The following is a 14,536-nucleotide window of genomic DNA, read 5'->3' as shown; positions in this document are numbered from 1 at the left end:
TTGGTGTTACTCCTCTGCCTTGTGTTGTTTCCAACATCAGTGAAAGGGGCAACCAGCAGTGAGGGAGGATCTTGCAGGCAGTATCATTGTTAGATGGACATAAGATGCAGTATAGTCTACCCATTTAAAATTTGATTGTGATGGAACTGCAGCTTTAAAAATATAAGTCATGGTTATGAGCATATTTCTGGCTTGATCAAAGCATAGCATAAAATATATTATGGCATGTCTTCTTTACCTGTTTTACCTATTGTATAGTGTGGCAGTTTGGGACATTTTAAGCCATGTACTTAAGGTAGTTCTAGTAATTGTTTTTTAAATGTTAATGTATTTATTCACTAAAATTCATGTGCAGCTGAGCGGCCATCAGTCAGACAAAGGCTACGAAAAGGACTTTAAACACTTTGTATGTGATTATCTAGACTGCCGCTCGCTAAGTACAATCCATCACAATAAGTGCAACTTATTGTACTGTATGTTCTTATGTGAAAAACAGCAGCCATATGTACTTGACATTTACAATTAATTGTTTTTCAGATAACTTTGTGGTGGACCATAACTCCTGCGTCAGAGCTTGCCCCAGTAACAAGATGGAGGTGGAGGAGAACCGCATAAAAATGTGCATTCCTTGTACTGACATATGCCCCAAAGGTAAACCACAAATTGGTGATCAAAAATGCAATAACTTCAATCAATAATTATTTAATTTTACATTAATTTAGATATATATGAAGTTGTTAAAGTAAATAAGAATTGGTAATGCATCACTCATCATATAGGACAAGCCATGAAAATGTTATATGTAGCATTTGAACGACAAATTATTACTACATCAATTCTGAGACACGTATATAGCCATGCCTCTGTACTGTTTCTTATGTTGGACCACCAGTTCACATTTGGCTTGAAATTAGCCAATTTTCTAGATTGTCTTTTGCCATATTTCTACTACCACCACAGGAAAGAGGTGCTTCTTCTTCCACTGCAAACAAAGCTAAAATTTCAAGTTTAAGGAAATGGCAGAGGAAGGGCAAAACCTGCAAAACAGGTTTCATAGAAAATGCTGTTTTATTTTGAGAAATATAGAAAATGCCACTGACATGAGCCATACTTCATCATCCATGGTCTCATTGTGTACTTTTACTGTTAATACAAAAATATTGATATTGATTTAGTGGTACTTTACAATACAGCTTTAAATCTCCATTGTTTTAGCGTGTCAGTTTTATTAAAATATTTAATCATACTAATGCATTTTGCTGTCTCCCTGTGTATTCCAGCATGCGATGGCATAGGTACAGCCAGCCTTCAGGCTGCTCAGACAGTGGACTCCAACAACATTGACAAGTTTGTGAACTGCACCAAAATCAATGGCAACCTGGTGTTCCTTATTACTGGAATCAAAGGGTGAGAGTCAAGAATATTGAATTTAACAGAATGATAAAAGATGAGGTGAAATAGTGGAACTGTAATCACATTTTTTACATTTAATGTCCTGTCCAAAGAATGTAGCTTTTAATTAAAGACATACTTGATTCACAGTGTGAATTCACACTGTGAATCAAGTATGAGTGTGGCATACTGTATAAGACTGTGGAAGAGGGTGACTGTATCAGTCATAATTCTGATTCTGATTTCCTATAATCATTCACAGGGACGTCTATCACAATATTGAAGCTTTGGACCCAGAAAAACTCAGTGTATTCCGCACTGTCCGGGAAATCACAGGTGAGTAATATTGCACGTACATCATGTATCTGTACACATGCAGACAAATCAATAAACAATAAACAATACAGTAAATAACAATTCCTCTAACCTTCATTCTTCCTCTTTCACTTTAATACCACTTTAATAATATAGTGTACATATATGTGAGGCTTGTGTGTGTATCTGTGTCTGTATTTGCTCACCCTTTCCCCCTGAGACTGTGAGACTGTCCATGCCAAGGACAGATATTGCAGCATAAGATGAATATCAGATGAGTCTTTCAATCTCCTCTGTGTCTCTGCTGCTCCTCCCTCTGGGAGTCCCTAGCCTTGAGTCCCACAGTCCCAGCTCTCCCTTCACGCACCATGAAGAAAAGATCCAGAACATGTGGTGCGCATCGTTAATCCTCCAGCTCCTCTATGCCACCACCACTTCTTAGTTGCCTGTATGTTGTCATCTTTCCAGCTTAGACAGTTGACAATGCCATCAGAAAGAAACCTTGTATCTCTGATGTGACAGTCCCGCTTGAAATGAGAAAATATTACTGTTGAAATATTGTTGGTGACATTTTTGAGTTATAAAGGGGGTTTACAAAAGCATTTGCCTTATGAAACAGTAACCCCAGTCACAGTTTCAAAAATACACATTTACTTAGGGCTGTATCTAGCAGGATTACTTTTATTTTGGTAGTAAAAAGCCCTGGTATACATACTATAATCTTTGTTACATATTCTGCCTTTTTTAACAACTGGTAGCAAGCAAATGTCAATACTGTATTTTAATTATTATTTAAATGTAATTTATGGGGCGATGAATTAAGTGCCAGGATAAATGTGGTGGTAGTAGCTGATCTGTGCCTGTTTTGTGTTTTCCTACCTGCTCAGTTATTCTGACTATGATTTTAGTGTCACCAACACGTACGTTTGCTGTTTTTCAAGAGTAATAAGAGGAGTCCAGTTTTGGGAGCTAACTGTGCTTAGTACCTTCTTTTGACAGATAATAACAACTGACCACTGAAAGCAGTTGTAGCTAATTTGTAGGCCTATTTGAGGGTCACCAAATTACTTATGCTTGGTTTGGGTTTATTTGTCTTTCCAATAAGTTGTGATCAATATGTTTTCACATGTATTAATCTGATAAATGGAAAGAAAGAAAAGAGGCAGACAGAGAAAGAATCAGATGTAGCAAATGTAACACTCAAACAGTAAGAAGACAAGAAGACAAAACATACTAACAAATCTGTATCATCTTGTAATGGGTAAGAGACCATCAGATAAACCTGGTTTGAACTTGGTCTAAGAGATTTCCTATCAGGATGGCTGAATGTGCAAAGTGTTAGGTAGGAGAGATTAAAAAGGCTGTATACTCTCATCTGCCCAGAAAACACAATTAGTTAGCAATTTCAGTCCTTAATTGCTTAATTAGCTGGTAAATCACACATTCGTGTCAGAATGTGAGCTAGTACTGAATTAATGTTAAAAATCTGAATACCAACAATAATGCAAATTTACCTAGACAAATTCAAAAACTTGAATTCCAAGGGTTTCTGTTTTCCTTTTCTTCTACTTAGTGATGGCAGTTTGAGAGAAGGTGATAGGGACAAACCATTGGCCAAAGACTATGTAGTCAGAGATGTGTGTCAGCTCAGCTTGTCATCTCACCAAGCTGTCAAGAGAACGTGACTTCTGACAAAGGCAGCCAACCTGCCTCTATGACCCCAAGGTTACAACTAGCATTGCTCTAGCTTTGAAATAAGCTGTGTAGGAGGACAGCTCTCATCCTACACAAAAGCACATCCATCTGTCCCTCTCCAATCCTTTCTTTCCTCCTTTTCTTCAATGACTCTTGCCTATTTTTTAACACCCTCAAAGACATATCACCTGGTTGCACCCAAAGAGTAGCTGAGCCGCTCTTGCAATTTAACATAAGTGGGTTTTTCAGTGTTGTGACTCAGAATGTAATCATCACAACTTAAGCACTCTTAACCTTTGCTTGTGAGCTCATGGCCTTCTTTTCTAATTGGCTCCACACTGTCATTTGCTGTATGCATTGGTGTGCCACTGATGTGCCTCTCAGCAGCACATGTACCACTCCTAGGTAAGCTTCTCACTTCACTTTTTATACACAAAACCAGATGAGAAAAAGGTGAAGATACTGAAGATGAGGCTACACCTATGACCCTGCAAATCTATATACCTGTATTTTTTCCCTGATGCATCTGGTGTCTGTTGAGAATCTACCTTGTGCAGGTATAACATACAGTATGTCTGCTGTTAGCACAGTATTATATTAGCAGAGGCAAGTATGCAGCAGGCAGTAGCTTGTTACCTTGATTAGGAGGTACCCCCACCCCCCTGAAAGAGCACTATGGCAAAGCTGTGAGGTGCCTCAGCACTGCAGGTTTTGTCATTAAGACAATTAGTGTCGACAAGTACAACGGCAACGATTTAGTAGCACTGCTGCCTCTGGGCTAAGAGGCCCTCACCATCTTAAACTAGACACCACGGAGTCAGGGATAGTGATGCAATAAACAAGATGGACAAATCCTAAACTTACAAGCAACCATTTTCCTGATTTAAATTACAGGACTCTGCATAAATATCATATAATGCTTTATAACAGAATGAATTCCCTTTAATTTAATCATAATGGCAGCCATTATTATACCCATATTGTATCTTCTCTTTGAAAAGAGCTGAATGAGTAAATTACCTGATAAAGAGTATTGTATGTCTCAGAGAAGCATTGTTTTCCATTTTAGAAAATTGTAATAATGTTGAATTTATTCTGTTTTTTCAGTCTCTTTGTCTTTCACTATTGTGCTCTGTGCACAAGAATGATAACTCTAGTGTGAGGATGTGTATCAAATTCAGATCATGTCCATTTGTGTGAACCCTGGTGTGTGATTTCTCACAATTACCTGACTTTTTTTCCTCTCATTTCCTCATCAAACACTCTTAATAAGCATTTGCTCAGACCTTGATGCTGTTCAGCTGGGACTGACATAACAAACAAAACAATGTCCACAAACTGATAAAGGTGTTGTTGAAGGTTATTGCTCTCTTGTCAACAAGCCTTCCCTCTCTGTCCACCATCCCTCCCTTTCTGAATAAACAGAATGATGCATCCTGTGAGATGAAAACACACAGTTTAATATAATGGAGTCAGATACTGTTCATTGATTGGAGAATGCACCATACTGCCCATCACACCCACAGGGTTTTTCTCACCAATCCACCACCTCCTTCTCTTCTTCCTTTGTCATGAAGGCAGTACAACAACAGCTTGTGGCCTCTGTGTTTTCTTTTAATGCTGAAGTAATTTTTTCGTTTTTACGTTTTTTTCTTTGTTTTTCCTCATCTCTCACCTCTGTAGCCTTTCACCTGCTGTGCAATTTTCTTTGGTCTCATAGCCTCATCCAACCGTCTTGTTTGTCCTCTGGCATTGGCTTGGGGATTGTACCTGCCTACCATTCCTCTACTAAATATTTCATATTTCTGAATCCATTATTGAAAATACCAAATGAGCACAGCCATCCTTTCAGTTATTCATTTAATCATTTAAATGATTCAACAGTAGGGAGGCAGATAAAGGAAATGCAAATATATTGATATATCAAACTTTATACTCATCATAGCTGACATCAAACTCCTGTGTGGAGTTGCCCTGCCTTTAACATTTTTCTGCGTAAGAAGTGCTTGGCTGCTTTCTGATGAGACTCAGGTGGTGTGGTTACTGTGGTCCCTGGCATGTTGCTAATTTCAGATAGATGCCAGCTCTCCCTACTCATTTTATTCTTGTCACTGTGTGAAATAGAGGACATGATAGACAGCTGATTCTAGTCTGTCAGTACTGGTGAGTCATTAAAAACCTCTGTGCCTATGTGTGTGTGTGTGTGTGTCTGTCCCCATTTAGGCTTTCTGAACATCCAGTCTTGGCCTGACAACATGACAGACCTGAGTGTTTTCTCCAACCTGGTGACTATTGGGGGTAGAGCGCTGTACAGGTACACACCTTAGAACACAATAGCCTTGGCTTGTATAATAGCTCTGTCAACACTGCCTCAAACAGAGCTCAATTCATGGCAAAAGTTAACAAAATTAATGGTTTAAATGTAATCGGTCAGAATGTGCTAAAACTTCCAACTAAACTAGGACAATGTTATTAAAATTGAAGGAACATAAATTACTGGTAATCAAGATGTTTTGACAGCCGTAACTCAAATCACAACAAGCTAAAACACACAAGTATGAACAATCAAACCAACATATTTATTTTGCAAAGTAAGTTTGTACTATATCAGATGAACTTTTACATGTTTTTGTAAAACGTTATCATTACCTAAAGTTTTGGATTTAATTTGATGTGTAACAACATGCTGCAATAGAAAGGAGTGCAAAGGGTTTAATATGCAGTGAAAATTAAAGGCTTAAAGAGAACAGTGCCTTTCCAAATTGCATGTATGTAGCTTCTGTTTCACTGTATGTTTATTTATTCTGTGCAAGTGAATAGTCAATGTGTTTGGCTGGTTGTGTTTCTGTGGTTAATAATATGCATTTGAATTTTGTCAAGTACAGTTTATGATTTTAGTTGTCAGAGAATATGGCTAACATTAGTTGGTACCAAAGAACACTGCATCTGAAACACCATTTGTGATGATTTTCTTTTGACATTTAGCAAGCCAACTTATTTTGTTTTAATCCAGCCAATAGAGCAAAACTATTTATCATTTAATTTTTAGTGATTTGTCCAAAGGTGCTCTAAAAATTAGCTGTGACATTTGGATGGAAACAAAGTGAACATACGTGTTGCTAAATGCAGAATGTGGACTGTTGGATCCAGTGCATCTTTGTGTGTGTCTGAGTGTGCACATGTCATGGGGGTGTGCACGCGTGCACTTGTATGTCATCCACCTGCAGATGGAAACAGCAGGCTGCAGTACAAATTACAGCCTGCCACCCATCCTTGCCCCATGCTTGATCTTGCATACCCTCTGTCTATGTGATGGCTCTGACACCCCACTGGCCAACTGTCATTTTTAAACTGTGCATGCGGGGCTTATTGGAAAGGGTGGAGGTAGGCTTTGAAGACCAAAATAAAGGAAAAGTGGCCTCAGGGTGGAATGATCTTTAAAAAATGTTGAAGTATATTGAAAGATGTGACAACAATGAAAAACTAAATAAATTAGGCTGATGCAGTATGTTAATTGTAGTTTGACAAATCAATGATATTACAGGTGCTATTTAGAATTTAGGGCATCAACACACCATTTCATGTTGAAATGATGAGACTATTGTGTAATTATTGTAGACAAGACAAGACCATGGTGGAGTTAATAAGGAGCTTCTTTCATTGGTGATGTATAATGGTAATTTATTCAAATTTAGTCCATATATGAATATTGCTACTTGTTCCCCCACTTCAGTACTAAAGTAGTTGTTTCCTCTATGTTTATTTCATTTATTTGCATTGTATGAGGATCTTAAAGTGTGCCTCACTATCTGACCATGCTGATGTCACAAGCGAGTTCTAGTTTTCCAGCACAGTGCATTGGTTGCTACGTTACTGTGTTGCATTAATCCTATCTCATATTAGTCACACTACACTCCTTTGAAACTATTTCGCATGTAACAATGTATAATGTAGCGAAAAGAAGTTCAAGTGTAGGATGCATATGTAAAGGTTTTCTTTTAACGCTGATGATTCACAGCTTGTTTGTTCTATTTGTCAGTATTACCTTTTTTTTTTAGCCTTGAACATGAACACGATGTTTCCCTTACTTTAAAAACATCTTTTTTGTTTTATTAGATTTTTTTCAGACAGCATTATGTTTACCTTAAAAAGATAATTTGCATAATATATTTGTATGAGATAAGTTGGGTATGTGAGTCATGTAACCTTCATAAATAGGCTACTTGATAATATTACAGACAACCCCCACCCCAACTCGGACATCATCATGAAATAAATCCATTTTCCCTCTTTCCTTTCTCCCCTTTTCCTCTTCCTTTTTCTTCTTTTCCTCCCCCTGTTCCATCTCATCCCTTCTCCTATTGCTTCCCCTCTCTTTGTCTCACCTGTATTCATTCTTCTCTGTCAGTGGGATCTCCCTGCTGGTTTTAAAGCAGCAGGGCATCTCATCACTGCAGCTTCAGTCTCTAAGAGAGATCAGTGCTGGGAATGTCCACATCGCAGAGAACAGCCAGCTTTGTTACTACAACACTGTCAACTGGACAAAACTGTTCCGCGCCGCAAACCAGAAGGTTCTGGTCCGCAACAATCGAAGCCCGCAGGACTGCTGTAAGTTCACACTAAAATCAACACAAAGATCACAAACTAAAATCAGTAAATCCCATATCTTCCTGAAGCAAAACAAAAATGGAAATTGAAAACAGTTTGCAGTACCCCACAGTCGTAGTGGGGCATGGTTTGACATTTTCTTGCCACTTTCGTGCCACACGAATTATATGGAGTTACCTGAAACAATAATAACAGTTTCTATCATTATACATTTGACTAAAGTTGTAACATAAAATATGTATAGATAACAAATATAGCATCATTCCCTAACTTCAATAACATACTTGTTCCCAAGCTTGAATGGAGCCAGTATGCAGCATCTTGCACTACATGTTGTATACCTGGACTGAAACTCAGCGTGTTATCTCAATAAAAATATAATGTGTAACATTTCTAAAACTAAAGATTTAGGATATCCTGAGTGCACTGAATGACTGTAAATTATTTAATAGCGTTCCTCGCTGTTATGAACTGTATTTTTGTATTCTAGCCTCACATTCAGCATCAGTCGTCAAGAGAGTTCTCTTTCTTGTTTCCTGTTTGACAAACTTGTTCACCTTTATAAATAGGTTATAGATTGCAAGATTATGAAGAAATTTGTTTGAAATTTACTGTGGAATTTGGGATTGCTGACCTGATGCAAAATGAGGATTAGACAGTAATTTCACTGTGCTCCTACAGAAGGTAAAAATTATACCCTGAACATACAATAACAGAAACACATTTGACTTTTCTATTGTTATCTGTCTTTCATATGAGTGGAAGCTGTTATCTCATACATTTCTCATAAAAACAATAAAAAACTACAAAACTACAAAAACAATCCCATAATTAGACTAATTAACCAACAGAAGCATTCAGAGAATGCAAGGTTTGGCTAATAGTGGGATAATAACTAATTTGATTAGATAAAAATTGTCTCTCTAAAAATGCGTGCTTTTATTATACCACTGCCACAAGTGTTAAAACATTATTCATTTATGTATAATGTTCATTAATGAGGCAGTATTTGCATTATTGATTTGGCCCCTTTTCACTGTTCATGTGCTCCTTTCCCCTGGGCAGTTCTTTAGTGTTCAGCGTACACACACACACACACACACACACACACACACTTATGCACTTCAGTGACTTTGAAGACTTTGGGTGAGGGTCAAGAGTCACACACCGCTCTCCTTGACATGGCTCTGCATGTGTGCATCGGAGTATGTGTTTGCGTGTGTGTGTGTGTGTGTGTCTACACTTGACAGAGCCTAGCAGGGACTGGAAAAGGGCAGGTCTCACAGCCTTACGGGACAGCAAAGACAGAGGACAAGGAGTCTGCATGTGCCTGTGTATTTATAGTTGTAGTAGTTGCAATGATGTAGAAACATGATTAGGTAACTGGCGAAACCTGAAACTGAGGCAACCAGTTTTTACAACATCAAGTACAAGTAGCCGGCAGAGGACACAACTATGGATATAATGATGGTTTATGTTTTTTTTGACAAATTATAATTAAAAGACATTGAAAAACTTTTCGCTACAGTCAATCCCATTTTTCGGGAGTTGTTCCTAATCAGATTCAAAGGTCTAAGGACAGACGGTGTTGTATGCTGTACAGATTTTATAACCCCTTGAGGCAAATTTGTGATTTTTGATAATGGGCTGTATAAATACTGTAAACACTCATCCAAGATGCTTCATTAGTTTGACTGACAATGTTTTGATTCTAGTTCTATCACCTCTTTCTACCACTTTCTTCTACAAAAGTTAACCAGCTGGCCCTGGCCCAGCTGGCATTCTTGTCACTTTCTGATTGTGATGTCCAGACTGCCTTTAAGAAGTAGAGTTGCTCAGAGGGTGTATTCCAACCTCTTGTATATTAAACATAACTCTGACTGAAGCTCTTGGCAAGTGACCATCACCACCACCCACTCCGAGCACAAAACCACGTGTGGTGGTAGAGAAAACCTACAAATAGTCCCTTTAAAAGCCATGCACTGCACACGCAAGGTAAACTCATGCAGGTCATTTGAATCATTTTGGCTGATTAGAGCTCCTCTCAGAACTGGGTGGATTCCTGCAGACTTTTCTTGACTGTCTTTTTCCTGGCTCTCTTTATTATTGATATTAGCACATAGAGTCCAGTTGACAGCACGTAATCCCTGCATAGCTTCATACATTTTCAATATGAGCAGAGGTCTAATCAGCCAGAATAAATGACAACACCTGTGTGGGTTTGCAGAGCATTCAAGTTAATTAGTTAAGATAGTTAATAAGTTAGAACTTATTCCTTGGACTTGGTGCAAAGAAGAAACAAAAGCTCTAAATTCTGTTTCTGATCCTTGAAAGAGACCGAAGATTGCCAAGGTAACAGTTATTTTTCTCACAGTAGGAAATGCACACATGTAAAAATAAGACTGATGATGGCTGATTTCAGTATGGCTGCTCTTCTTCATTTTTACTTGAATAGAGCAGAACCTGTACTTTTCCTGCTAGTCAAAATCCCTCCCACGATAAAGGCCCATTGAAAACAAACAGGTGTTCCACTTAGCCAGCATACAAGTGTTATCAGCATAATTTGGAGCAAAACTGTAGTGATTGACTTTTAAGAAATACTCCTGCTGATGGAAATAAATATAGTTCTTTTTTTTAAAGATGCTTAGTCACATGAACACAATCTGGCCAATCAATCTTATGCATGTATTATTGATAAATGTATCATTTCTACATGATATATTATGACCCACGCTCTTTAGTCTCTTCACTAGCTGCCCTGTTTTACTTTAAGTGCTGCCTTTGAGAAAGAAGAGAGGGGTGAAGTAAAGTGCAGTTAACAGTTGAGTTCCACCTACATCTCTCCCCTCAACCCATTTCATCTGTTAAGCATCAACACAGTTCACAGGCACTTACTGTCTGAGCATTTTAATTTTTGAGTTATTCTTTTCTTTGCCCTCATTTCTCCTTCTTTCCTTCCTTCCTTCCAGTTACAAGGCCTTATCATAGTTATCCTGACCCACATGGGATTCAGAATGGCACTCCGTCAATTCAAGCCCCATGGGCTTTTGTTTTCCAGCCATGTCAGAAACATCCGAAGCTGGTATCTTTTTGATCTTGCTGTATAGTCAAAAAGCCCAGCAATCCGTCCTCCTCCCCTGTTTATTTCCCTTCTTCAGCACCCATCATTCCTCCTTCTCCTTATCTTCCCGTCTGCCTGGTCAGTCTACCTATGGCGCTGGAAGCCCAACAGATGTGGTTTTGTCTCATGTGAAAGGCAAAGCTTTCATCCTCTGCCCTCGAAAGAAACACTTGATTTCTGCTTTCTCCATGCATCTGCATCATTCTGTCTGAATTTTTAAGCATTCTGAACATTACTGTGGCTAACACTGAAGCATAGCCCCTGGCTTACATGTGGCCAGGACCTTGAAAACAGCAGGGGCCTTTTAAAAACAGAAGAGAAGAGAAGAGAAGAGAAGAGAAGAGAAGAGAAGAGAAGAGTTCTAAAATCCGCCGACAGGGGGGAAATCACGTCAGACACAGATGGGATGATAAAAGTTCCAAGTGTATCTGCAGCGCTGTTACCGTGTTACTTCAACACTCTCATTTTGTCACTGTAATGCTCTCAGATGTACCAACCTTTGTAGAACCGAGTGCTGTAGGGGAACAAAAGAGCGAGAGAGAGATAAGAGATACAGACACAAGAAGAGAACAGAACAGAGTAGATGTAATGGCCTGAGTCTGTTGGTACTATAGAGGAAACAGAGTCAGAAATAGATAGAGCAGCATACAGATTGTTCTCAATGAATGGGATAGGAGAAAGAGGCATTTTCTTTCTATGACTGAATGCAGTCCAAAGTAAAGGAACCCAACAATTTTCACACTCGTATTTTTGTAAATCAAAGGTGGCTTTTAGTGCAGCTTTACATTACTACCCCAAGATCAAACTGTGCTTTGTACTATGCATGTTCAAAGTGGATAACTGATATTTTTGGATTGAAGCCAAAATAAAATATGATGAAACCCTTCAAAAAAATTCAGACAGTAAAGTTTCAGGGTAGATTTTCACCCTCACTTTTGTTAGTCTAAGTTAAATAAACAAGTCAGTGTGGCATCAGCAGGTGCTTTCTGGGTCCCAACAGTGCTTTGTCACCATTTGCTCAGCATTCTTGTAATGAAGCAGGGCATCACACACTCCCTCCTTAGCCAGCCTCATAGTCAACCATATCACACGGTGCTGTACAAATACTAAACACAAATACAGACCATTTATATAAATACAGAACACAAAAGTACTGGGTCAGCTTTCAGTTCATGTGGGTGGTAATTATTCTGTTACTGTTCAGTGCATATTGTTTTACAGTTTCTTCTTCACTGGATAGGGATATCATAATCCTTTGGCACGTCTTTGAGCCCTGCACCTATCCCTCAGTCTTGCTGCAATTGGTCCAGCCATTGTTTGGGAAAGTCGGCTCACAAAAACTTACCTTTTACAGGCCACCTCAAATTAACAGCTGCTCTGTGTAAGCAGAGAAACTCGTTGGAAAAAATAACCCTTACAAATTGCATCTGCCTTAGCACATCTAGCTCTGTGCCTTTTCATAAGTAATGTGATAATATTGGCTAATTTTATATTCTGATAATTTGGGGCAATTTAGGGTTTATTCAGTGTCTCTGCACCATCACTGAGTCATCAAATCTCAACTGCATTCTACATGAATGTTTCTCTCATATTCTCTGTCTGCGTGTTTGTATTGAGCAGCCAGGGACCACATGGTGTGTGACCCGCTGTGTTCAGACGCAGGGTGTTGGGGTCCTGGACCAGACCAGTGCCTTTCCTGCAGATACTTCAGCCGTGGACGAACCTGTGTGGATACCTGCAATCTTTATGAAGGGTGAGTTATGCATGTGGATGTACACCTACACTCATACATAAATGCACCATTTTGCTAGGGAGGGAATGATTGAAAACGTGGGGACATGGGAAACTGATTGAAAATATATATTCCCCTTGCAATGCACATTTGATAGTAAATGAAAATAATAATGAGAATAAATTTCTTCATGTTAACAAAGCCCCATTTAATACATGGAACACACAGTTCCTTATGAAGGACCCAAGGTTTCATTCAAGTGAGGGTGAACCACCCTCAGCCCACCCCACCCCCAAAAAAAACAAAAAACAAAGCTGTACACTTATGATCATCGTCATCAAGTTAATGTGTTAATGATCACAAAATAAATCAAAGCACTAAATCACAGAGATCCCATTCTCTTCCACTGTGCTTTGTCTAAATTGTGATAGAATTTACAAAAAATTAAAAAAATAAAATAAAATATGAGCAGTGTAGATTTTACATCAGTCTCAGTACTTTGAATTGTGAAAATGTAAATAATAGGGAAAATAAAATAGTAGACGCCTTCACAGGCTTAAAACAATATTTAAAAAAAAAAAAATGTGTCTGTTCAAGGACAACAAGATGGATCAGGATAATATAATGACACAGAATTCTATATAAACTGCAGCGTTACGCTGTTTTATCCCTACCATTGTAGAAGGGATATCTCTGTGAAGATCCAAGCCTCATGTCTGTAAACCACTGAAAAGTGAAAACAAAAATAGAAAATAGCTTGAATTCCAATTCTGCCACCCTTTTCTTCCACCACAAATTAAATTTGCAGGGCAATCAACATCCACAGAAACACAGATGAGGACAAGTATGGTCTCTGCCTCACCCCCATCCCAAATACCCCTTGTTCTTTGAATGTTTTCTAATGCTCCTTCAGTCAGCCTTGAGCAGACCCTACTTGTGCCATTCCTGGCTTCAGTATAAAACCACCGATCCTGTCTCTACTTATCATTCTGCGTGTGTTGGTTTTATTAGTTGTTTCATGCAAGGACAAGAGCCGGCCAGTTTCAGTGATTTTATGTTGCTACCAGTAAGGCAACACTTAGCATGACATTTAAATATGATGTCATTGGTAAATAACCCCTTTATTATTAAGGACATGATGTGAAAAAAAGAAACTAAATTTTGTAAGCTTGTCACTCAGATGGTAATGCTTTGTTAACTGTAGCTTTCCTGCTTAACTTGACCTTCTTGTTATTTTGTTCAAATGCCAGCCCATTTTGCTACTGGTTACAGTTTATACAGGGCTCTAAAACAAAATGCTTTGTATTTGAATGGGTTTTCAGAGCTGTTATCATTTAGTGTCACTGCAACAAGAATAGTGCTACACTTCAGCCTTTATATATGTTGACATGCATGTACACTCCCAAGCAACAGATGACACTTTGTGTTCAATAGATTTTACGCAGCACAGACCTTGGAGTAGAGTATACAGTTGCAACACTTGAATGTGTATACCAAGTCTGTATGGTAACCAGTAAGTGCCTTTTTAAATGATGGATTTGGACTTGGAGAAGACTTCATATACTGCATCTTATCCAGCATTAAGTACAGTAAGAGGAAATAGAAGTCAGTTGGAATCGTTTAGTTTTCAGCTGTGCTTTTCAAGTGATCAGCATCGCCATGCTTTCATACTA

General features: G+C 38.5%; 1 protein-coding gene across 1 annotated transcript in view; it reads left to right on the top strand.

Moving 5' to 3' along the window:
- The window catches only part of LOC108880453 (receptor tyrosine-protein kinase erbB-4-like), a 261,354-nt gene that overhangs the window by 180,372 nt on the left and 66,446 nt on the right, over positions 1–14,536 (top strand). The window contains 6 exon segments of the mRNA XM_018671982.2: positions 538–651; positions 1,281–1,407; positions 1,655–1,728; positions 5,626–5,716; positions 7,811–8,010; positions 12,752–12,884. Coding sequence (XP_018527498.1) covers positions 538–651; positions 1,281–1,407; positions 1,655–1,728; positions 5,626–5,716; positions 7,811–8,010; positions 12,752–12,884 — 739 coding nt within the window.

Source organism: Lates calcarifer, linkage group LG1, assembly GCF_001640805.2.
Source record: "Lates calcarifer isolate ASB-BC8 linkage group LG1, TLL_Latcal_v3, whole genome shotgun sequence".
In the NCBI taxonomy this organism is placed as follows: domain Eukaryota; kingdom Metazoa; phylum Chordata; class Actinopteri; family Centropomidae; genus Lates; species Lates calcarifer.
Note: the sequence above shows the minus strand (reverse complement) of the source record. Positions and strands in the feature narration are given on the sequence as shown.